Source organism: Sesamum indicum, linkage group LG12 (genome assembly GCF_026168435.1).
Source record: "Sesamum indicum cultivar Baizhima isolate 11 linkage group LG12, ASM2616843v1, whole genome shotgun sequence".
Taxonomy (NCBI): domain Eukaryota; kingdom Viridiplantae; phylum Streptophyta; class Magnoliopsida; order Lamiales; family Pedaliaceae; genus Sesamum; species Sesamum indicum.
Genome location: NC_142668.1, coordinates 10,692,206 through 10,717,723, shown reverse-complemented (window position 1 = coordinate 10,717,723; position 25,518 = coordinate 10,692,206). Strand labels below are relative to the sequence as shown.

The 25,518-nt window shown below is 36.0% G+C and overlaps 3 protein-coding genes and 1 non-coding gene across 5 annotated transcripts; 2 read left to right on the top strand and 2 right to left on the bottom strand.

The window, feature by feature from the left end:
• Nucleotides 1-384: 384 nt before the first annotated feature.
• Nucleotides 385-7,376, top strand: LOC105165543 (ATP-dependent caseinolytic (Clp) protease/crotonase family protein). Of its 2 annotated transcripts, none has more exons than XM_011084596.3 (16): nt 385-541; nt 2,377-2,455; nt 2,609-2,692; nt 2,794-2,862; nt 3,013-3,076; nt 3,166-3,239; nt 3,331-3,414; nt 3,506-3,590; nt 3,692-3,777; nt 5,162-5,283; nt 5,359-5,419; nt 5,493-5,591; nt 6,385-6,486; nt 6,584-6,625; nt 6,905-7,011; nt 7,113-7,376. In XM_011084596.3, the coding sequence occupies exons 2-16, from the start codon at nt 2,423-2,425 to the stop codon at nt 7,156-7,158; spliced, it is 1,158 nt and encodes a 385-aa protein (XP_011082898.1). In that variant the 5' UTR covers nt 385-541; nt 2,377-2,422; the 3' UTR covers nt 7,159-7,376. The 2 variants fall into 2 exon arrangements, with proteins under 2 accessions (XP_011082898.1, XP_020550729.1); XM_020695070.2 differs by lacking the exon at nt 385-541 and adding an exon at nt 568-811.
• Nucleotides 7,377-7,887: 511 nt separating this feature from the next.
• VCL1 (vacuoleless1 (VCL1)) lies at nt 7,888-17,334 on the bottom strand. The gene is made up of 15 exons (XM_011084597.3): nt 16,355-17,334; nt 15,539-15,829; nt 14,942-15,081; nt 14,297-14,402; nt 14,111-14,203; nt 13,090-13,179; nt 12,064-12,177; nt 11,764-11,871; nt 11,569-11,642; nt 11,412-11,466; nt 10,733-10,914; nt 10,010-10,139; nt 9,754-9,856; nt 8,648-8,745; nt 7,888-8,519 (listed from the first exon to the last, which is right to left on the bottom strand). Exons 1-15 carry the CDS (start codon nt 17,126-17,128, stop codon nt 8,355-8,357), a joined length of 2,523 nt encoding a protein of 840 aa, XP_011082899.1. The 5' UTR covers nt 17,129-17,334; the 3' UTR covers nt 7,888-8,354.
• A 5,041-nt stretch (nt 17,335-22,375) lies between these two features.
• LOC105165545 (GDSL esterase/lipase At4g10955) lies at nt 22,376-24,970 on the top strand. The gene is made up of 2 exons (XM_011084598.3): nt 22,376-22,922; nt 23,778-24,970. Exons 1-2 carry the CDS (start codon nt 22,711-22,713, stop codon nt 24,757-24,759), a joined length of 1,194 nt encoding a protein of 397 aa, XP_011082900.1. The 5' UTR covers nt 22,376-22,710; the 3' UTR covers nt 24,760-24,970.
• Nucleotides 24,971-25,445: 475 nt separating this feature from the next.
• Nucleotides 25,446-25,518, bottom strand: TRNAR-ACG (transfer RNA arginine (anticodon ACG)). Its single transcript has one exon. It is a non-coding gene; the product is annotated as a tRNA-Arg (tRNA).

The following is a 25,518-nucleotide window of genomic DNA, read 5'->3' as shown; positions in this document are numbered from 1 at the left end:
AGGATCTTGATTTTTCATTGTTTCTTATAAAAATAGTTTGACTTTCCTTTTGAATCATTACAAAACACTTTCTATATTTAAAAAAAATAAAACAAATTACATATTATTAATACATAGAAGGTAATCTGCAACTTTTTTTTACAGATTTTTTTCCGCTCATTTTTTGTTTGATTTTTTCGCTCATTTCTACGTATGTAAATTGCATGTAACCCAATTTCGATTTATTCTCCCTTTTTCAAGAATTTTAAGAATGGTGTTGGGCGATATGTTTATTTTAAGAATTTAAAAATAATTAAATTAATTTTTCACTCTACAAAAAAAAAAAATGTGTCAGGGAATCACTTATTCCCCGGAACTCATAGCATATATATAGAATTGAAACTGAAAATGGTGGTAGGTGAGCTGAAAGCAACAGTACAGAAATGGAGGAGTAGTGCTACTCACCAAACTTATAGGCACTACTCACCAACTCCTTTCTTAAGCACACCCGCTCTACATTTCCACTCAAAGGAGGATTGCATAATCTGTTGACAACTCTGTCGTAAGTGATCTCTCTATTCACTCTTGATGATGGGATTTCTTGGAAGTTGAAACTTGATAGATACCCCATTTTAGATGCTCAATCTGTTCTTAAGGAAGGATTCATGTTTTCTTGAGACAATGGATCCAATTGGAGCCCTCCAACTTAGATTCTTGATTTCTGCCTTCTTTCATCTGTCAAGATTGAAGATTTTTTCGGTTCTTGTTCTTACACTAGTCTGTGGATCTATGTTACTTACTTTTACATTAGAATTCTGGGATAGTGCATAAGGTACGTACATGTGGTTCAGTAGCTGCATTTTTACTAATACATGATTGCTGGAGTACTTGTGTGTTAGGAAAATGTTGAGTAATTTGATTGTGGGAACTTGAATATTTTGGATTGTATCAAATTTATGGGTGGTCTGAAAGGTTAGTGACAAAGACAATGGATGGGTTGAGTTCTTCAGAGCAGACTGTCGGCATCTGTAGTTTAGGATGGACTTAAATTCCCCACGTATGTTCTCTTCATTCAGGTTCATGGCAAATGGTGCATATGGGCGGGGGCATATTTGGTTCATCAACACTCGTCTTAATTTTTTGATTGAACCATGGTCTAGTGGATGGAAATGTTGCCTTATCGGTTGTTGTCTTCTTGTTTAGCGAAGTATAGTCTTTGAGATAATAATACTGCGATTTATGCTGACCTTGTTGTCACTTGTCCTACTTGTGTGTGTGAAGAAAACTGTACGAGGCACATGCTCCTCATGCAAATGTTTGATGAGAATTATAGAACGGATTGTTACAAATGTCTAGAATGTTAGTTACCATCTCCCATATATTTTAGGAGTGTTTCTTGAGAAAATTCAGATAGGAGCAGCAAGTATTTAGTAGTGTGTATTCCATAGCTTGTGTAAAGTCAAACCCAACATGTTCCATTCTTCATATAACTTATTGACTGTTGAAGTACTGATCGTTATCACTTTTGTACGACTTCAATTTCCAAGTTCATTTGCCTAAAGTATCCTGTGGTAACTAAGCTAACCCTGATTTGGCTTGCTGAAATAATTTTACCACATTCTTGTATTCAGTTTTGATCTTTGACCAAACAAGTTCAACAAAGAATGAAATACTCTGGGCAGACTTCCACCCTATGAACCCAATTTCAGCTCAACTAAGTCCAGTACCCTATTTAGATACCGATCCTCTTCTTTTGATTCCGTACTATCAAGTGTAGAAACCTCAAAAATATAAATTACAAGTGTGTGAACTTGTTTAGTTTACTATGACCTCAATTATCTGATTCTAGCTTAACCTTGACCTTTATGTTTATCCTGAATATATTGAAACTATGCCAAACAGTTCTTCTGCTGTTTCTTCTGATTGGTACCATGTGTTCCGAGTCACAAACATGATCATTGCTGACCGCACATTCTTTCGAACATAAACAGATGAATTGGTAACATATGTTTATCGACCCATTGCTAGAGAAGCAGTTATCTTGAACTAGACTTTGAATCCCCTGCATTCACATGTAACCAGGGGAAAAGAAAAAGAAAAAAGAAAAAAAGAAAAGGGATGCCCTACCCCATACTCTCTTGTGCACAAGTACCCAGTACCCTCTGCATCTTTTCCTGCTCCTGTGTGCTGCAAGTGATAATCCTGAAGTATTTTTTATCTTTACCTGATATATATGCAAGTCTGAAGTTTTTGCCTTAGATCTTATAGTATGGTGAATATCGCAGATGATTATTTCTACTCAAAGGCCATAATCATTCCATATAAGCGGTCATCTCCTGGAATTTTTTTATAGTTGCTTTGACTGGATTTCTATTTGTTGGCTCCCAATGATTGTAGGTCTTCCTGTTGTTTATCTTTTTGGATAAAGATAATTGATATTCAGATGGCGCAGGTGGCTGAAAATCCAAATGAAGAGGTAATTTTCAGCCCAAATGTCAGTTTCTCATAGTGCAGAAGGAAACAAAATTGATTTGCTCTCCATACTTTTACATGTTAGGTGCACTTCTTTTAGTAAATACCTATAATGATTTGCTTCTGATATTGCTAATTATCTGCATTTCTTGCTTAGGTTGTTCTTGGTGAGGAAATAGGCCATGCAAGAGTGATTACTTTGAACCAGCCTCGACGACTGAATGTTATATCATCTGACGTGGTATCTTGAGGAAATTTTTCCCAAATTCAATTCCTTTTCAGATTGCATGTTCTCATCTTTTTTAAGATTTTATTGAGAACCTTCTCAAAATCTCGGACTAGGTTGCTTTGCTGGCAAAGCTTCTGGAAAAGTGGGAAAAAGATGATGAAGCAGAACTTATACTCATCAAGGTCGGTTAACAGCAAAAGCTCTTATATACTGGTTAGATTTATAAAATGGCCATGTAGAGTGGCTTTTATGCAATTGTATCTCAAAGGATTCTCTGACTTAGGTCCATAACTTCCACACAGTTTAGCTCAAAGTTTCTCATGTTGTCTTAGGGATCTGGGCGTGCTTTCTCAGCGGGAGGGGATCTGAAAATGTTTTATGATGGAAGGACATCAAGTAAGTGGATTTCATAGGAGATTTGATTATAGCATGCATCTCTTTGAGGTTAGCGGAAGTTTGCATAAACTTTTTCCTTATTATTTCAGAGGATTCAAATCTTGAAGTGGTTTATAGAATGTATTGGCTTTGTTACCACATCCATACATACAAGAAACCAGAGGTATCAGTCATCTGTAAAAGTAAAAGGTCTTTATTTTTCAATCAGTTTGTGAAGTCCATAATAAGACTCGAGTCATTGTTGACCTTGTCAGGTTGCTCTAGTTCATGGAATTTCTATGGGAGGAGGTGCATCCTTAATGGCCCCAATGAAGTTTTCTGTTGTCACAGAAAAAACTGTTAGACGGATATTCCTTCCTTTCATAATCCATATTTTGGTAATTTGGATCTTAGTGGTTTCACTTGTAATATGCAATCAATGTTTACTAGGTTTTTGCAACTCCAGAGGCAAGCATTGGGTTTCATACTGACTGCGGTTTTTCATACATGCTCTCCCGCCTCCCCGGGCATCTAGGTAAGCCAGAAAGAAGTACCATTGAGGAATTCCCCACCTTTTGCTTCATGAAGATTTCTTCTTTCTCGAAGTGTGGCTGATTTCATTAAGTGCTTCATTAGGGGAATTTTTGGGCTTAACTGGGGCAAGGCTGAATGGTGCAGAACTGGTTGCAGCAGGGCTTGCCACTCATTTTGTCCCTTCCGAGGTTAGATGAAATTCTACCAATAGCATGGTACTTCAGGTTTCTAACAGTGAAGTAAAATATCAAACGTGATTTTCGAGGCTATTTGCAACAGAAAATAAAACCTAAGAATTCTGTTCTCAATGTGACCGTGAGTTTGTGGAAGAGGCAAAACATCAGTATCTCCCCGTTGATAATATTTTAAGGAGCTATGATTTTGTGGAGATTATTGCTGCAGGGCCGTTTATATTGAATATTAATAGAAAAACTGAACGTCTAATTCAATAATGCTTCAACTAAGTAATATAATTATTTATTCATACACAATAAATTTGTCATTTATATTATTAAAATATTGAATATTAATAGAAAAACTAAACATCTAATTCAATAATGCTTCAATTAAGTAATATAATTGTTCATTCATACACAATAAATAATCTTCCACGATTTCCAAAAATATAGTCTATTATTAATTAATCATAGCAATTTAATTTATAATTCTATAACACATATGAATAGTATCAGATAATGTAGAAAATAAAATATAAAAATTCTAAAATGTTAAATATGTGAAAGCATACATTTTATCAGTGTTAAATTATTCAAATTATTTAAAAATTATAATATCAACTTTAGATGTGCAATTATGAAATAAATTAAAATTATTATGAGGGTAAAATAATCCAAAAGATGCTGAATTTATTTACGGACAAACCTTGCAGCTAGAAACGCCCTCAAGGTGCTTCTGTATTTGTCCATAATTAAAGTGACATCAGAACTTCAAATGTTCGACCTTCTTATGGTTGTTTAGGCTCGTGTTTCCATTTTCTCCTCAAAAACTACAAATTAGTGTTCGCCTCCAATCATTTAAACATTATCTTGGTTAAATGTGAAGAGGAAGAAAAGAATGAAGAATGTCCCTAATGCAATCCATGGAACAGATTATTTCTGGTGGGGAATGTATAACTTGGCTTGTGGCATATTGAATGCTCTTCTTGATCTCAACCCTGGTGTTTCTTATCTCCTCGATAGCACTTAAAGTAGATTACTCCAGAGGTTCCTACAATAGGTGTTACCGGTACCTTTGTGAGTCTTCCGTGAGTATGTACATTTCTCTATTGCCATGACAGGCCTGATCTTAGCACATGCTCGTTGAGAAAAAAGGCTGATTTTGCATGAGTTCCATAGATGAGTGTCTTTGAGTATGTTATCCCTTTTTCTCTGTCTCTAGTAGTGAAGTTCAGATGCAAACATAGGTTTAATGTTAAATGTTAGCAATCAGACTTGAAGCCAAATACTTGTTCCAGTGGATCTTGAAACATGGTCTGAACTCATGAAGATAGCTTTGCTGTATTTTTCACACCATCAACTGACTGATTCCATCTGTACAATTTTCTTTGCTTAGAAATTGGCAGAGCTAGAGAAGCGATTGATAAGTTTAAACAGTGGTGAAGACAATGCTGTCAACTCTGCCATCCAGGAATTCTCTGTTAATGTTCAGATTGATGAAAACAGTGTCCTGAACAAGTAATGTTGCTAAAATTGTTCGAATTCGTTAGGAAAGCAAATTTGTTGTCTTTCATGTGTCTGGTTTACATGCAGGAAAACAATCATCGATGAGTGCTTCTCCAAGGATTCTGTGGAGGAGATCATAACATCATTTGTGAGTGGTTCGAGGAACCTCGTAATCTTTGTATTTCATAGATTATCCAGGTGAACTATATTTCCATTTTCAGGAAGCTGAGGCGAGCAAGGAAGGAAATGGATGGATACTTACATTCCTTAAAGGCCTAAAGAGGTCATCGCCAACAGCATTAAAGATAACACTGCAGTCGGTAATATTTCTCCCTGATATCAATCAAGATTGCTACAAAAATATGAATTCGTATACTGGAAAGAATTTGCAATCCATGCATCCAGTAATTAACTATTTGGGTGAGAAAACTTGGATCTCTGTCATGGAGGAATTCTTTTCCCTTTCTATGTGTGTGGGTGCGTGCATGCGTGTGTCTCTCCTTTTTGGGGTTCTTTTTCCTGCAGTACCTCAATACTTTCCGATGCTCATCTTCTGGCTCCATTCCTCATAATATCAAGCGTCACTTCTAAATATGCCTCAGCTACAGTTCTTTATGCCCTCCTTTCCCACAGCAGTCATAAGTCCTTCCCGTTAATTTCATGAAATGCTTTCAAGCCTCCTCTCTTGCATACAACAATTGGCCACTCACAAGTGCTATTCGATCTCAGGCATTTTATCTCATTTACATTCTCTTTTTGTTTTCCGATGACGAATCATAAATTCAAAAAAAAGTTCCCATCAACCCTACAAATCTCTGAAATAGTCCTAGCAAGAGCTTGCAAACATCTTCTGCAGCTTGTATTATGTTATTCGGAAAATTTTTACTCATCAAACGAATTATCCTGTAACGTTTAAATGTTAAATTTTCCAATGAAATAATCTTGCTGCTTCTTGCTGTTGGAAATGACTGAGCATAGAGTAGGTGTTTTCTATTTCTTCTGATATTATACATAATAAGCTGTTAGCCCACATGAATCCTCACGTCATCTTTACATTATTTGAAGTGTGCTTGAATTTATCTTGCTCCTGATGGTGATCTTGATTGTCTTTAGATTCGTGAGGGAAGGAAGCAGACGCTGTCCGAATGCCTGAGGAAAGAGTTCCGCATCACAATGAATATCCTTCGTTCTGTAATATCCCCTGATGTTTACGAGGTATTATGGATATTTCTACTTCTCTATATCTGATACATGGTCCATTTTCCAATTATATTCCTTTATCTAACTGGCCTTTCCCCTTATTATCAACAAGGGTATTAGAGCTGTTACAATCGACAAGGATAACGCCCCAAAGGTACGTCCTGTGTTTGTTTTGTTGTTTTGAAGTAAGTTAAACTGGTGGAGAGGTGATGGGAACAACTTAGATGAGTAGCATTCTAATGTTCCATTGACTAAAAATACTAATAGAATGTTGGTATGTTCGGAGAGTGAAGAAAGAAAATTAGAAATCCAAAAGAACAAAAACTTAATTGGTGTCAAGTGCATCAAGAGGACTTCCATTCTATACACAACATGCTCTGACTTAGCGTCTCTTCCCCAACCCCTCATTTCTTCTTTATCGAAATCATTTCAGTGGGATCCCCCGAGTCTCGAGAGCGTGGATGCAGAAAAAGTCAAACAGGTATTTCGGCCGTTTGAACAAGAATTTGAGCTCAACATTCCAACAGGAGATGATTCTAGGTTAGTGTTCCTTGAACCTGAGATGTTACCTCATGATTTTTCGCAATATTGCTTCAACTTAATTGATTGTTTTCACAATTCTATTCAAACTGTTTTACCAGGTGGGAAGGAAAATATGAAGATTCACCATATGCAACTTCTAAGTGAGTGAAGAACCACATATTTATATACAAAACACACTATCTAAGAGGTAAGGGAGAGTGCGGACGATTGCCTGGCACAACTTGCAAGAGGTCTTAATCAATGCCAGTGAAGAACAGATGTTTCGACTTAATGGTTTGTCATATCAATAATCAAATATACGAAACGTGGAGTTATTATGTATTATTCACGAGCTTATTACGAACAAAGTCAATTCTTACTCCTTTCCCGTCCAATCCTAAGTAGGTATGTAGCTAAAAACATCACAAAAATACGCAGGCAGGTACTTGGTTTACCAACTCGACCTTATTTTGCAGCAAGGCCAATGTGTGAAAGTCATAATTTCTTGCACAAGTAAACTTAAAAGAGTACCCTTGGATTTTTTAAGTGGAAGAATTTGAAGCACAAAGCAATCCTCCTTTTGAAGGGAAGAAAATAATTTCCTTGGTACTTTTTTCCCCGGAATCCAAGATACAAACTATAGCCTGGAAGTGAGAAAAAGACCTGAGGTCTAGAAAGATTTTTTCACAAGGCACGCAGATCCTAGTCCAACCCAATTTGGCCATTATGCCAATACTAATCAGTTTGTCAGTAGACACTCTAATCAGACATCAAATTCACATTTGCAATTACTTTATTTTATAATTAAAATATAAATGCAATACCAAGAAATTTGGTTTACATTAGGATTTTTAAGAATGTATAAAAGAACATGCAATGCCTCTCCACGTGCTGTATAGGAAGATATGGGAGGATGCAGTAAGTCGGAACAACGCTGCAACCTCATTAAATTAATCAAAGTACTCACCCAAAAGGGGAAAAAAATTACAGATGAGACATTGAATTCTCTCCCAGAACCAGTCTTATCAACAAACTCGCCTTACATAATACATCATGGCTAAGCACAAACCATGAATGAGAAAGAAAAAAGGTAAGAATTCGTAGCTGAGTGTAACTTAAGTAAATGACAAATATAGTACTATCTCCCATGCATGCCAGGAAACAACCGTTGCAAGGTACAGCAACTGACCGGCAAGAAAAAGATGTGATGGAGAAGGAGAGGTTAATCAGGTTACCTTTTCCATATCATGGCAAAATGCACAAGAAGCCCCACCATCCAGTTTTACATGCAACGCCAAATCTCAACAGCAAACCACAAACAAACTCAAAGAATGATCACCAACGAGACGATCAAAGTAAGACTAAGAAACGCCTTGGAAGGACAACCGGTCTCGCAGAGTATCAAAAATTGATGCAGCAGCAGCATTTTGTGCAAAAGTAAGTTTTAACCGCCCAAGCAGTTCACCATCTTTCGCTTGAGATGCAGCATCTGCAGCTTCCTTCGCCATTCCAATTTTAGCATAAGCCTGTTGTTGAATTACAGAATGTCATCCACTCACTTCCACAAATAAAGCAGCACATTTTGCTAGTAAAAGAGATTAGACAAACTATTCAAATTAGCATGTAAATGTTGACTCATAATGTCGTCACTGACCTCAGCTCTCTCTCTTGGATCAGCAAGTTTTGGAATATATTTAAGGGCTTGATCTTTCTCACCTGCATCGACACAAGCTTCTACAAATGGACGGTAACCTACAGAAAACACGAATATAAATGGTGAAAAACATGATAAAGAGGGGGGAGAAATTAGAACTCAATCATTCTCACACCACCAAGAACGGTCGAAAGTTACAGCACAGACACATGTCAAAAGCATGATCCAATCTCACCCATAATAACCTACAACTTGTAACTAATGGCTGAAAAATTCACATTATTTATTTCTCCTTGGGGTTTAACTGGAAAACAACTGCAACACAACCACCCTAAGCAGAAAAGCAAGGCAGAAAGGTCGTAGCTGTATGCTACCGGCTAAAACAGTATCTATAGTAAGATGATCAACAGATTCAAAATTCCAGCAGCAGATGCCCATTTTTAACTTCAAGCAGGTGGCATCTCTTGTTGGTTTATGGCACATGGAACAGGCACTAGCCCAAAGATCACAAAAGGAGGGCAGTTATTCAGCCAAGAGGAGGCCCAAAAAGAGAGAATCTGTCTTCTCAACAACATAAAACATTGAAATTTACTCCTCACATTGCTTCATCTCACATGTAGGAGTTTGTTTCAACAAAAGAAGTTCAAGCAAACAGCACTTTCATGTGCCTCAGATTCTTTACCCAACAAGTCCGTGAAACAAACTGTCAAGAAACAGAACTTGAGATATGATCCTGGCAATACTCATAGAGCCAATGGATGTTAGATCGCTCTTTCAAGTTCTTTTCCTCTAGATGAATAAGATTTTATTATTTAAGGCCAACATATTGTCACGTAAGACAAGATTAGAAAAAACAATTAAAAAAAGCTCTGACTGCAGCAATCATAACAGAAGACTAGGTTTATCTCATGTGGATTATATTCCAAGCATACTTGTGTATCTTTCAAGCTTGCAAGGGGATATATAAATATATTACATACATATAGATATAGACATATACTCATCCTGTGCAAGAACGATGTTTAAGTCATGGAAGCACAAAAGAAGCAACAAACAAGGAAACAGAAATGTTCAATTATTAAACTAACTCCACATAAAACACTTACCAATTGGCGGTCTCTTCTCTTTTGAAAATTTTTCCAGTGCATCCCAGTCTCGGATTGTTGCCAGAGCAAAGACTTTAAGCCAATACCACCGCTTCTCTGAAACCTGAACCATGTTGATGGTATTTCAGAAGATGTGATGAAAATAAATTGCATATACACATCTAAGTATGAAAAAGAAAGACAAAGCTTAAAAATATTTTTCGCATATATTTGTTACTTTACTGTTTAGTAGGAGCGATATCTGGATTTTACAAACCTTAAATTCAGTTTTAACTTTATTAGCAGCTCGATGATTTCCCAAGACAATACACGTGCGAATGGTGTCACTGATACTTGAATCCACAAAAATTGCCTGTTTTGTTGTCACCTCTAACTCATGTTGGATTCTGCAGTTGCAAAGGGTCAGTGTTCAGCATCTCATTAAAAAAGGAAAGGGACAACCAAAAGCTGCGAAATTGAGAGAGATAGAGATAGTAGAACAGATTCCAGAGGTTAACAGGAGAACACAAAACCATGCTGCTGTGGAGTAAGCAAGTCATGACAACGGGAAAAACATCTCCTTAACTGTCATTGTTCCAGGGTTCATCCCTAAATGTGGCAAGAAAAGATCCTTTCTTATAGGACATCAAAGTCCTCAAGCCTCTCAACTGCACAACTAAATCCATATAGTTCAACTAGATTGGGTTTATTTTCATGACAAAATGCAAAATTTCTATCACATTTCAGATCACTCTGTCATGCAACAAGAAAATGGCACTAGTGGAGCAGCGACTCGTCCAATATCAGAGACTGATTGATTTAGGAAGGGAGAAGGTTCTTATATTGGCAGTTAGTGCAGGGATCCACAAGACCAAGAGACATATGAGAAGCGTGACGCAGTAGATAGAATGATGCAGGAACCTTCAGGAGTAGGGGGTTAAAACTGGAAATGATTCATGGAGTTATTTGAATGCCCAAAAGTGCCAATCACAATGATCACCTTAACAATTTTGCATGTTCCTCAGCTGCCTTAGATTCAAACATGTGCTCTTTTGTTTCTGTAAAAAGATTATGGGCCTTCTCAATTAGTTTTATGCGTGGGCCATGAAGAGGGGACCCTTTGCTCGCCATTGGATTCCTTGCTAGTTCCCATGACTCTTTCCACAACAGAAAAGCTACTTCCTGAAAAATAATAAAACCTTTATTACAATAGAAACTGTAGAAGTGAAAAGGCAAAGCAGACATTAATATGAATAATCATGCATCTTGGGATTGGAGAGTAGCTAATGCAAAAGTGAATTAGAATCAGATGCAAGATAAGATATCAGGAAGAGCTTATTTGAACTTCAACATGGAAAAGTATGCTGGAATACAGAAAAACTGTGCAAGGGTGAGTCACTTAAAAATTTCTCAAAAGTCTATTTCAACTCCATCAGTCCCTTCTAGATTAGTAAAAGCAAAATTACAAAAGGACCAGGATGTAAGGAAGATAAAAATTTCCTTCTGAAGAGAGAGACCACAACCCATTAATTTTAGTCCTATCAAGTCTCAGCTAGCCATAAGGCATTCTTGTTGATCGAGGAATACGTATCACCACGAAGCATCATACTGACTTTTTAACGAGTAGATTACCAAAGGCGGGAGAAGAGACCCCATGAATCAAATAAACATGAATTAACCTGAAGTTGCCCAGTGGACAGAAAGAAGTCCTTTAAGAATTCATGCTTATAAGACCTGGAGGAAGATCAAAAGATTAGAAACATACACCACGTCACAGAAGGAGGGTTTTCCTCCAATTGCATTTCAAGGTAGTTTGGAAGGATCAATAGTTCTTACCGTGCATAGGTAACAAAAAGATCGCGTGCAAGTGGTCTGGCCTGTATTGTTGAAAAAAACTCCAATGGCGCTCTCTGCAATATTACACTTTGCACTCAATGGACTATAATCAAGAACCATCCTCTTTAATTCTAAATAACGGTTGCTCAGCTTACAAAATTTCTAACCACATTTATTTTAAATTTCCCAACACACCTTACGCCAGATATGAAACAGCACAAGATACATAAGATCAGTATCACCGCTTTCAGTAGCCTTCATAAGAGCAGTATCTTCTTCTCCAATGCTCAGCAAGAGAGGAATCTGAAAGATGGCAATTATATTACATAAAGAGTCTTTAATATCTCCAACTTGTATTGCATAAAAATTGGATGACACTGATTCAAGGATAAAAGCTAATCATGATCCATAAGATCTTATAAACATTGACGAAGAACAAACAATCAATTCTGTATAGAAAATGAATCAAGAATGGGAAGGCAAACCCAACTCTACCTGTTTGGACGATCGCGGCTCATGTTCAACTAGCATAGCAGCTAATTTTCTACGCCCACTCTTGTCAGCATGAGCAGCAACAGCGGCATAAGATATTCCTTTGCATAGCTTGAGCTGAGGGTTCAGAATAATTTTTTGTCATTAAAAAAGTGCAGTTAAGAGTTGAAGTACACGTCCATGCAGTAGAGTTCAGTACGTTCGATGGTAATACTTTAAGTCTTCAACCCAACTAAACATGGTCAGGTTGGTAAACTAAGCTGCAGCAGCACCAAGATCCTTTCAAACCTATGATAATCAGGTTGGTTGTGTTTAATTATGTGGCCTTCAAGCTGCTTGCTGGGCATTGGGCAGATTTTGAATGTTTGCCACATTATTTATTTTATCTCATTTCAATCATACGTAATATAGAACTAGAACTAACCACCATCAGCTGAGACTATTGACTATATAAACAGTACAGCTGCTATCTCAGTTTTTTGAATGGCAAGGCATCATAAATTTTGATGGCATGATCATCAAAACATGGACTCCACTGGATCTGTTCCCTTATATGCCAGAACAAATCACAACCCATTTGTAGCTGCATCTCAAACAAAAAGCAAGGAACAAAAAGCGAATGGATAAATGGGTGCCAACCGAGCATGCGGATTTGCTGTCCAGGTCATCAAACAAAAACGAAATGCTGAATATGAGAGACATAATTGAGATTGAGAACTCCATCTCAACCTGGGATTTGAGAATTGGACTCAACTGTTGATAAAGAATAAATGTAAAAAGAAACCCCAACAATATTCGCATGCAACACACACACACACATGTACATCGATGAGAGTGGATCACAACCTGTCATCAGAATGAAAAGTCTTGGGTTCTAATATCAACACTACCTACGACAAAATAAAATCCGACAGGCTTCATAAGGGTTAGAACAGTTGATGGGCAAGCTTCGAGCAGGGTTTACATACACATAGACGCCTACATAGAGATAGAATCAACAAACATAATGGCTAGTAAGAAGATTCTAACCTTGTCGAGTAAGATATCAAGAAGACTCGCATCAGGAATCGCTGCGGATGCTGATATCTTTGTACAAGTCCAGTGCATTAACACGACTTCCTATTCAAAGAGACAAAGTAAAAATAACTTCAGCACAAGTGCAGTGAATTACTCTATCAAAATAGTAGAGACTTCATTAGTACCCTGTCAATATTATCCTTTTTTGGGGAAACTAGACAAGCTACCATTAATCTGGACATGTAAAAGTAATTAGTGTAACATACAGATTTAATTAAAAGCATTAAACTGATATGACTTCTTGCATCTACAGAAATCCAAATAAGCTTCAGTGAGTATCCTTCACCAAGAAGGCATGCTGAACAGAAGGTGAAAACTGAAAACTATTTTAGAAGGCGGACCACCCAGGCATTTTGTTTTCCACTTATGGGCACATATATAATACAACCTAAGAAATACTGAACAAAACCAAGGACAGAAAAGAGTATGTAGCAAAATGAGATATGGAAACATTCCTGACTTCTATAATAACAGAAACCGTACGCACAACTATAAGCATACCCACAGATACCCACAAAGAAAGAGTGGTGAAGCAAGATAACTTGAAAATCAGTTGATTCCTGTACTCAGAACATGAAACTTCTCAAAACTCAAAAGTACACATGCACAACATGCAACACTGATGGTAGTGAAATTCTATTGATCAACCAAGTTCTTCTTAATCTCTAGTCTCAACCAATTCCTAGGAAAGCTTTATCACTCCCCCAACAGAACTGAAAAGAAATAGTCAAGCCTTGGTAAACCTCGTTGAGGTCAATCAATTCAGTTCAGCCTTCATTTACATTGATAAAAGTAATTTCAATTAATTCATAAATGCACTCATTGCTAATAAAATCTAGTTATTTGTAATAGTTAACATTTAAAAGCTACATATTAGCTTCTTAGTTCACTGAAAGCAAACATCATCATCCTGCAGAATAAAACTAATACGATGCTAATGAGAAAAGAGCCAAAGCCAAGTTAAGTGACTTACTTGGTTCATACCAAGGTATTCTGATATTCGCAAAGCTAAAAGGTGTTTGTGAGCATTAATCAGACGGTTAATGAGAACAGAGGGAGTAAGTAACTGCAAGAAACATAAGGAGGAACGAAGAAATCATTTCCAATATGGCAAAATCAACATTTTAAATTTCAAGCATAAAGTAGTAAGAACTAAGACCTTGTACTGCTGAATGCTTAGAGGACTACCGATCTCGACATGCCGTACAGCATTTAAGACACGCAGCGTTTTACACATCTCTTGTATGCTGTCACGTTGAAATAGGCTGCCAAAGCCAACTGGATATCATTACCAAGAAAAAAATCAGAACATAATGTTCTTTTAGGAGCATGAACAGCAAACATACGACAGAGCTACAGAACTTACGTGAGAATCATTTTTCCACTAAAAGTCTGTTTAGGTAAGAAATCAGATAATTATGCCTTAAGTTTACTAATACAGCACTGTATATGTTGTTACTTACAATGAGGATCACCACATTTGCAGAAAGTGGTAGCAGAGATATTTGTTACCTTGCAAAGAATGTTACATAGTAAAAAGGTAGAATTTTTAATAGGAAGTGGACTGATATCGCCCAAGATTTCAAAGGAAATTTGAACAGACACATGAAATCATATAATGGCGAAGAAGACACTGAAAATTTTTAAATTGGCAACATCTCAATCACAGTTAATAATTAAATATACAATAGCTAATAACATCAGTAGAGGCATATGTTTCATTACTTGAAGAACAAGAAAGCTAAGAATAATTCGTGCAAATGATTCATACATGCACATGAATCAAATTTGAGTATCAACCAACCTAGAAAAGGTTTGTCCATAGCTTGCAGCTCTCAGTAGTGTCCTTTGCTGTGAAATATCAAATTCATAACCAGCAGCATCAATGCAAGCCTCAACAGCTTCAGGCAGTGACGAGCGGATCAATCTAAGATTTTCATCAGCCTGGCAGATTATGGGAAATTAGTTTTCCCTAAGTAACGATTCTAAGAAAATAGTTTATAAACCATTTCTACAGGAAAGTTAACAACCACTGTTAATCAGCCTACCACCATAATCTCACACCTTTCTGCAATAAACATTTGACTAAGTCTTACATATCTATTAAATTACATACAAATCTTCAAGCTCGGTTTTGACTTTAAGATCAGTAGCTTTTACATATGATAGCTTCTGCAATGAAAAATCACTACAGTGATACACAGTAATGTTAAGTGAGGTCCCCTTAGAAAACAAGATAACAGATCAAACTTAATATCAGGCAATGCGCAGACTGAACACAAAAAGGCGTTAAAGAATATGCGATTGGATGGCCATCGTGTCAGCACAACATCACGGAAGATCTATCATGATGACATCAGGAGTAAGAATATTTAAATTTAAATAGATGGAGGTTGACTACCTTAGCACTTCGCCTATCAAAATGCTCCAGGGCATCATACAATAAAGCAGCAGGTAAGGTGCTTCCTATCTGAAATATAGATACTGTAGAGTCTGGAACCCGGTGCAGAAACTCCATGTTTGTGTTAGATAGTATCCGCACCCCATCACATTCTGGGATAAGAATAATTGGTTCATCATAAATGTAACGTACTGGATCACCATATGGGCCCACCATCAGTAGCATGTCATCCCAGTAAAGTAAGACACTATCCAACCCACACCAAGCTAGTTGCTCAGGAGGAAGAGCCGACTGTACACAGAATACCAGAAAACATTAGATAGACTACAACATGTGGCCAGAATTGAACAAAAAAAAGAACTTGAGAACAGTGTAACAAGTTATATTTTTATGCCAAAATAAGCACAGAATTGTGATCAGTGTAGCCTGGCTTCCCCAACAGTAAGCAGAGATCAATGTCTTCTTGATATATTTTAAGCTGAAAACATTGAAAAAATCATGTCAAGTATTTTCTCTATTTCTGCGAGGATAAATGGCAATGTAGAACAAAAGAAAACCATAGCTCATCCACAGTTGGCCAGTCCTCAATGGAAATTTGTTGGAAGCATTTTAATCATGATGCAGCAATCATCCCAAACAAGTTCACCAGTTACCAACTTACTCACACATGGAAGTTTTAGATTAGCCAACACTGTCGTACATTCAGACCCATGACATTATGTACGAGGAATCAAGTTAACTCCACTAATGTCATTTTAAATAATAAAAATAGAATCAGATTAAAATCTTTAATAGGAAGCAAATAATCAGCTATACCTCACACGCATACTCAATGATAACATCGGAAAAATCAGTAGACATGACCAGAAGCCTTCCATCATGGGTGAATGAGGCAACAAACTCCCCTTTCCTCGAGACTACCATCTTCTGAAACGGCCCCATCCCCTCAGCAAGAGGTTGTACTAAATCCTCTTCCACCAACAACACATGGTCGCCAACCCCTAACAGCACCTCCACGTCACCTGATTTCGTATACTGGGGCTCGATCACCGCAATACAATGAGGAAGCTCCTCCAAATTACAATCCGCCAATTTAACCGTCTTTGGAACCTTAAAATCCGGCACGGCAAAAATCTCAAAGGCCTCGTTGATACACACGACGCCATTCCCCCAGAAGACGCACTCCACAACGCTGTTGTCAAAGCATTCTTTGCCCAAGGAAAAGGTACTGATTAACTCGGCGTGGATATTGTATGAATAAACGGTGCCGTCCTGCGTGATACAGATTAGGGTTAGGTCATCGGTCCACGACATGCCAATTAAGCGGCCGCCGGGATTCTTCCACACAGTTTCGGAGATAAGGCGGCCGGAGGAGGTGAAGATACGAAGCTTCCGGAGAGCGGACTCAGCATACAGCTGGACGATCTTCGCGTCGTCGCGGATGACAGCGATGGGGCCGCCGAATGGAGCGCAGGCGATCTTGTTGCGGGTGAGGTCAACGTTCTTCCACTGCATCTGGTAGAGCTCCGGCTTCCGGTAGTACCGGTTATAGAGGAGTTGCCACTCCGCCGCCACCGCAACTCCCGCCATCTCGACCAGAATAATATATCAATTTTTGTTTTCTTCGGTAAAACTGAAAATTTTCAGGCTGTTAATTTAATTTAGGTTCATTGGGATCTGCAGGCATTGCAGTGGGAAAGAGAGGAAAGACGAAGGGGAAAGGAGTTGGGGGTAAGATTGAAGCAGAGAGTTTAGCGGAAACGCGACTTGTAATCATACAGTTGCACGATTACTACTTAACTAAGACATTATTATACTAACTGTTTATCTACTATATATACTACTACTTAACTGTAGAGAATTAGAATAGTTACTTTTAGTTGGTAAATTATATTAGAAAATGATATTTTTTAAAATATATATATTAATAATTATTTATTTACGTATATTTGAAATTAATAAAAAAATATTTTAAGCTGATTGGTTCTATATTTTATTTGTATCCTATTTCATATGATTATATAAAACATAATAAAAATTTGAATTACACTGAGTGTAATTCAATAATTAATCAATACTATTATGATATACTTAAATTTGAATTTGTTGGACATTAGGTCAGATTTGTGGAGCCATGACCCAATATGCATTCACATTTGATGTAAAGTTTGAAATCTTCAAACTTAATGTTGAGATTACGACTTTTTTAGGATAAATTCTATTTGATAAAATTGATAGTCTTCTAAATATATATTGAGATAAATCGTATTTGAGATAAGATCTGTATTATTTCAAATGTATGACAACACTCTCCTAATATACCCTCTCAAAATACTTTTTTCTATATATTTCTCTTTATGTATTCTTTTTTATCATTACCATAAACTCCATAAATTTGAAGTGTGTAAACGAGTGGATTACTTTGATAGATATTCACAAAGGCAAGCAAGATATATTTTTTATTTTCATAATATTTGAAGTAAGATCCAACATGGAGAGATATTGAAGGTATTCTTAAGTCAAGACAATAAGAAAGATGACTTGTCTATGATAATCAAAATATGAAAAAGAGTGTTTGAAAATGGAATCAAAAAAGAGCTTTTCCCAATGAGGAGAGAAACATGAACAAAAGAAAAGGGACGAAGTTTGGTATAGGGCTAACCCCACCCCCATCCATGACCCAACCACATATCTTGTTTGATGTCTCCACCATCCAATCAATATAACTTTTTCCAATCAACTTCTTTTCTTCATAGCTCCATTTTTTAAATATAAAATCTTTTGAATTAGATCATCATTATTATACATAGATTTTTTGTGATGTGTATGATTTTAATATGTGTTCGAAATTTTTGGATCTTGATATTAGATTTAGACTAATTAAATAAAAGCTCTTGAGAAAGAGGATCTGCAAAATAAAGGTTTAATACTCCAATACTTAAGTTAGTCCCAAATTTAACAATAAATAAATATAAAAATAAATTATAATGAAAAATCGTGAAAGAAATAAAAATTCCCTGAGCGAGAATATGAATCTCATGATAGCAATGTAGCAATAGAATGATCCTCTGAAAAGTGGCAGGAGGGTCTGCTGAGAGGAACCCCTTGTATTTATAGAGGATAAGTCCCTCTATGGCAAGAGTCGTAGGAGGTGCATCTGACGAGGAAGGCGGGATAAGGCTGCCTCTGTGTCTGTTTCTTCAGCAGCAAATCTTCAGGTAAGGGGGGATTCCTGCTTTGTAAGGACTCCTGCCCCGCAAAGAGTCCTCTTAGGGTGAGGAATCCGACTGCTGGAGGACACCTTCTTTCCTTAGACTCGAAAGGAGCAGCAGACCTTTAAGTTGGGCTTTCTACTTGGGCCAAGCTCATGAGTTCTATCCTTGGACAGCTTCTAGAGTGGGAGGCTCCTCCTTGGGCCAAGTCTAGTGGGCCTTCCTCTTGAGTTGTTCTTGAGGAAGCAGGCCTCCTTTTTGGGCTAAACACAATAATTCTGGGCGGCTTCTCTCCTAGGCTCGTGGGCCTAGTGTCTCTTTTTGGGGCCAATCATTTTTTAGCCATACCCATCAATTTGTAATTTAAGAAATTATATTAAGTTCTTTTAATATTTTTTTTATCTAACAAAGAAAATTTTTTATTAATCAAAGTTCATCAAATTCATTGATATTAACCAAAAAAAATTAAAATAAATAAAAATTTATGTATACCTTTCATTGACTTATATGCATAAAATATCTGACCTAATCACTCCTATGAACATGACCTAAAGTAATATAAGCTCACAAGTACTTGAATAAATCTTTGGACTTGAGTCTAATTGGAGGAATTTTTTTTCCTTTTAACTCTTTAAAGAGCTAATAAAAATAACGAAAGTGGGAGCGTCCATCACCAATTATTGGAACTTCATGGCACTTATTTAGATGAATAAGCAAAATAAGTTCTGATTTATTAAGGCGTGTTTGTGTTTATAATAGTTTCTATTTTTGTAATGAAAATAAATTTAAAAAAAGTTGTAATTATACAACCGTGAAAGTCGAGAGTGCTCTGATTTATTATTGTGTGGAGTGCGCGGACAAAGGCTTAAAAAGGAAGAAATTTGGAGATAACTATGTTGTTGGATATTGTATATTTTATGTTTATAATTATATTTTAAAATAATTTTGTATATAAAATATTTATTGTTGTTTTAAAGTTACGATTTTCTTCTTATGTATAAGTATTAGTGCCTGACTATGATTTTAGGATAAAACTCCATCAGCTCTCATCAGTATCTCGTTTCATACGCACGACTATGAGGATATTAGGAACCAATCTACAATCGTGTTGCCAAAATTCTACAAAAACTTGTGGGAGTATAAAGTATTTCTCAATTTATTGTCATGAAAATACCTATTTATTGATGAAAAAATATGATTGTTACCTGAAATAATGATCATATTAAATCATATTATAAATTAAGAATAAATATAATTATAAATCAAATCATAAGTCACAATAAGAGGGACTATAAAATGAATGTTTAAAGTCCAACCGTCGTATAATAATGACATAATAACTCGCAATCAAACGAGGTCATTAGTGAGGATTATCAAATATTGTAAAATAAAAAACATTAAAATTAATTTCCAACAAAATGGACGTTATTTTTTACCTATTATCGTCTTTTTTTTAGGCGATAAATTGCATTTAACGTAAAAATAAAAAATAAATAATTTTATAGTTATTTACGTCTATTTTTTAATAGTTCCAAGCATGAGTTATTTTTCCATAAAATAATTGATTTTCACCATTTAACTATTTTGCTACTCAACTCTTGAAATATTTTCCCCTTTTGCTATTAGCCACTTATCTTAAGAATGATTTTTAAAATTGATATTAAAAAATACAAATCCATCCGGACAAACGTATAGTAGGTTATAATTACAGGTGGCAAACTTAAATATGTGTATACAATTATTTCAAATTATTAAAATAATTATTATTTTAAAGTACATTCATTAGATAAATAAAATATTAAGAAAAATAAAAAACTATGAGAAAATGTTGAAAATTTTGAGGAAAAATTGGGATGTGGAAGTTGAGAAGATAGAAAAAAACATAATATTAAAAAAGGGATAATTACACTTTTCTCCCCTACAATTTGGTGTAATTACACATAGATTCCCTACGATTTGAAGAATTACATCTGACACCCCTGAAATTTGCTTCCATCTAACAAATAGATCCCCCCGTTAGTCAAAATTCACTGAATATGCTGATATTAAAAAAAAATTATACTAATCCCTGATTGACTTATTACAGGTCAAATAAATATTTTTGTGATCAAATTATGCTTATATATCTTCACGCATTAACGCATATGAGGAGGTATATTTTCACCATTATAAGGATAGTTTAGTCCGAATTTTTTTTTTTTTTACCTTCATAAGTCAGTAATTAGTCATTCGAATATAAATATCAATTTTTATTTAATTTTTTTTTTGTTAATATCAGCAAATTCAGTGAATCTTGACTAATAGAGGGACATATTTGTTAGATAAAGACAGATCTCAGGAGTGCTATATATAATTTCTTAAATTACAAAGGGTCTACGTGTAATTACATCAAATCTCATGGAAGGAAAGTATAATTTAACACAATTAAAAAAAATTGACATACCATCAAATTAAACACCAAATAAGATGCTTTTCAATTAAATAAAGGTACATATTACACCTGTCTTTACATACTACGATATTCAATACATTAAAGATACCAAAACTTAAGAGGATGTGTGACTAACCTAATTAAAATATTTTAAATTCATGTTTTTTAAGTTTATAATAAGATGTTAGGTTTGGACATAATAAGATAATATAACTTATAAGGTTTTAGATCTTATTTTAAAAATAAATTAATAAATATTTGAATAAAATAAGATAATAGTAATAATACTTTTGTAATTAATATAATTAAAATTGAGAGAATTTATTTAAAATTTTAAATTAAGTTAAAAACTCTTCCCCTTTTTAAAAAGAGTTTATAAACTCATCATATTTTATTTTTTAATCTTATAAGATATTACTAAACACTTTTAATTTCTTATAAATTCTCGACCATCTTATAAAATATTCGAAAAAGCTACAAATCTCATCCAAACACCTAAAATTCAAATTGAATTATAAGCCGTTGTTTGGTTTTTGTTTTTTTTTTTTTTGGGTTTTTAGGATATTTTTAACACAATTATGTATATTTTATAACTTTTAATATGTCTGATTTTGTATCTTATATTAGTGCGAAATAAACAAACATAAATCAAAACACACTGAAGAGAACGGTCTTATCAAATTATAGACAAATATTCAATTTTGTTTTTTTGGAAAACATAAATACACTAAAGTAGAATAATAACCACATTGATGGAATATGAAAATTACAGAATTTCAATTTCACTAATTAAATTGGGCCTCGTCCAACCATTTATCGTCAAATCTCCTTTATCATGAATTAATAAAAAATAGATAATTACATTTATATTTTTTGATCTATGGTCTATTTACACCAAATCACCCATATATTTTGCGTTATTACAAAAATCATCCATGATAGCAAAAAACATGAGTAGTTCGTGAAATATTGGGATAATTTGACATCAATATTTTTTATAAATATATGTGTAATTTTTTAAAATATAAGGGTAATTTGTATAAATAGTGCCTAAGTTAGGAAAGTAAATATAATTATCCCTTGATAAATCACACATCAGGAAATTGAGAAATGACAGAACTAGCCTTGGGGTATTTTCCTTAGCAAGGTAGGTGTCGTGTCCCCCGAGTCGGAAAACGGGTATCCATCCAGACAGATCCAGCGCCCAACGTACGGCTAACGTTAGCACCTGGAGCTGGGCTGGCACGAAAAAGTAAACAAAAATTCCTCCTTCACAAGGAAAATATGACCGTTATAGATCCGCCCCCTCCTAAGCCAAGAACATATACCAGGCCTTCAAATTCACTAATCATTATTGCCAATAGATCACACTCAATCCACCACCTTAAAATCTCCAGAATTTCAGCAATGGCAGCAAACCCCTGACCCCAACTTTCACTTCTCACTTCTCTCTGCTCTCTTACCGTTTTTGTCTTTGCTTCTGTCGAAGAGTTTGATCCAAGTAGCTGAGTTTTGGAGGTGGGTTTTTTATGCGAAGTGAGGAAATGGCGAAGAGGGTCGGAGATGAGATGAAAAACGAAGTCTTGCAGGTGGTGGAGAGACCGGGGAGGAATCAAGATTGTGAGAATCAGAGTGTTGAAACGGAGTTGGAGACTGAGACCCAACATCCTTACGCGTTTCATGTTTCTGGGCCGAGAAATGTTCCTTCTATTAACTGGAGGGACCTCATCAATTCCACTTGGTCAGTGCTCATCTTCTCCTTTTTTGTTTTTGTTTTGTGATTTCAGTGGCACTATGTGTTTTTCTGTGTGTTGGGCGTGTTCTTGAATGTGGGATTGTAGAGGTTTTTTTTTGGGTGTGGGAGTGTTTATTTGCTGTTGTTTCTGCTGCTGATTCAGTGTCTTGGAGAGAGTTCTTGTTTCTTGGTTGAGTTTGAGTTGTTTTGAAAAGCCAGGATCTTTTTCTGCAGTTGGTTTGATGAAATTAAGATATGGGTGATGGGGTTTTTGTGTTGGTTGAGATAGGTTTTTGGTCTTGAATTGTCTTAGTTGTAATTGAAACTTGTATTTTGTGCTAAAACACAACACTGTAGAAGTAATGTTTAAAAGAATGGCAAGGTCATATGTGTATTCAAGATCAGATCAATTGCTAGTGAACTTGGATGATTATATGGATTTTCATTGTCCTCTGCAGATCGAAATGTTTATCTTCAAATGCGAGTTACGGTTTCGATTCTAGGTGATCATCTGCTAAGAGTGTATGAGTTTGTTAGATATCGCCTTTTCTTGCTTAAAACATCAAGATGATGGCTGCAAAATACGTTGAGAAAGAAGTGATAGTATCCATCTTTAGATAATACTTCGAAGATCATTTTTAGATACTTGAATTGGGAGACGTATTGCGATATTTGTGTCCACTTTCTTGATCGTTCTAATTGGTGAGTCTAAATAGCAGAACTAGACGTTCTTACTTGTTCAGTATCAAGTTCTCATCTAGAAATTCAAGTTCATTTACTTGGCAGTTTGGATTGGAGTTGATTTTGTTTTCCTTTTGCAATTTCAAGAACTAACACAATTTCATTGAATGGAATAAACAGGAAGGACGGAAATTACAAAAGGACGGTAATTGCCTGCTTTATACAAGCAGTTTACTTGCTCGAACTCGACAGACAAGAAAACCGAACCAGCGAGAATGCTCTGGCCCCTAAATGGTGGATACCATTCAAGTACAAACTGGTTGAGACCCTGATAGATGAAAGAGATGGATCAGTATTTGGGGCGATACTAGAATGGGATCGAGCAGCTGCATTGGCGGATTTTGTGCTTATGAGACCCAGTGGAGCGCCAAGGGCCGTTTTGGCGCTCAGAGGAACGCTGCTTAAGAGCCCAACAATTAGACGGGACATTGAGGATGACTTACGTTTCCTAGCTTGGGAAAGTCTAAAAGGATCAGTCAGATTCAGTTGTGCATTCAAGACTTTGAAATCACTCTCTGAAAAGTACGGCAGCAGCAATGTGTGCATAGCCGGCCATTCTTTAGGAGCTGGCTTTGCTCTCCAAGTTGGAAAAGCACTAGCCAAAGAAGGAATATTCGTGGAGGCACATTTGTTCAATCCACCCTCTGTTTCACTAGCTTCAAGTCTAAGAAACGTGGGGGAAAAAGCCGGGACGATGTGGAAGAGGGTGAAATCCATGCTTCCAGCATCAACCACAGAATCTCAAACCAACATCAATGACAGAGCCAAATCAACAACACTGGGATCCAAACAGTGGGTACCTCATTTGTACGTGAACAACAGCGACTACATATGCTGCTACTACACTGATCCAGTCGGGACGGAGAACAACGATGCTGATAAGGAGAATGCCAAACCAGCGACCAACACACCGTGTGCTGCCAAGCTCTTTGTTTTCTCAAAAGGGAAGCAAAAGTTTCTCGAGGCGCACGGTTTGGAGCAATGGTGGTCGGATGAATTGGAACTGCAAATGGCTCTGAACAATAGTAAGTTGATCGGCCGGCAGCTGAAGTCACTGTACAGCCTCCCGCCTCAAGAACAATCGCCGGCCAAGTGTCGATAACGTAAAGTTGGCTCTAGTCTTTTGTGTTTCAAAGAATTGACTACTAATACAGATTCCTCAAAAGGAACAGGAAATAGAAAGAAGGGGAAGCCCATGCTGCTGTATGAGGCTCTTGATTTGTTCATTTTTTCTATGAATTGTTGCTCTCTCTGTGTATTGTGTCGCATTGCGACAATTTCTCAACAAGCAGTTCAAAAATATACCTGCTTAATTTTATGTGTTCATAATTATTGCATTAATTAAATAATTCTGCTGGTTGTTTCTACAAATTGTTAATTGATTTTCTGGTGGGAAGGCAAACATATTATGTGTTAGAAAAAGTGTGGTGGAGTTGAAATTTTTCGGTAAAACGGCGGAATATGAAGGACTGTTGATATTTTTTTTAGGGGTGTATATGTAATTTTTTAAAAAAAAAGGTGATTTGTATGAATAATATTGATGCTTTTTATAAGTGTATGCGTAATTTTTTAAAAAGTAGAATGATTTGTGTGAATAGACCACAAATCAAATGTAAGTATCTTATTTCATTAATTCTAATTATGTCATTATTTTAACAATTCTAAGTCACCTTCTTCCTTTTTTTTTTAACCTTTTTGTGAGGGAAGTTGGAGATGATTTTTTTGTTAAGAAATAAAATAAAATTGCAGGAGTCGAGAAAATTATGAAAAATGCCAAAAGGGCAGAAACGACTTCACTGGGAATCGAACCCAGAATCTCTGGTTCCGTAGACCAGCGCCTTATCCATTGGGCCATGAAGTC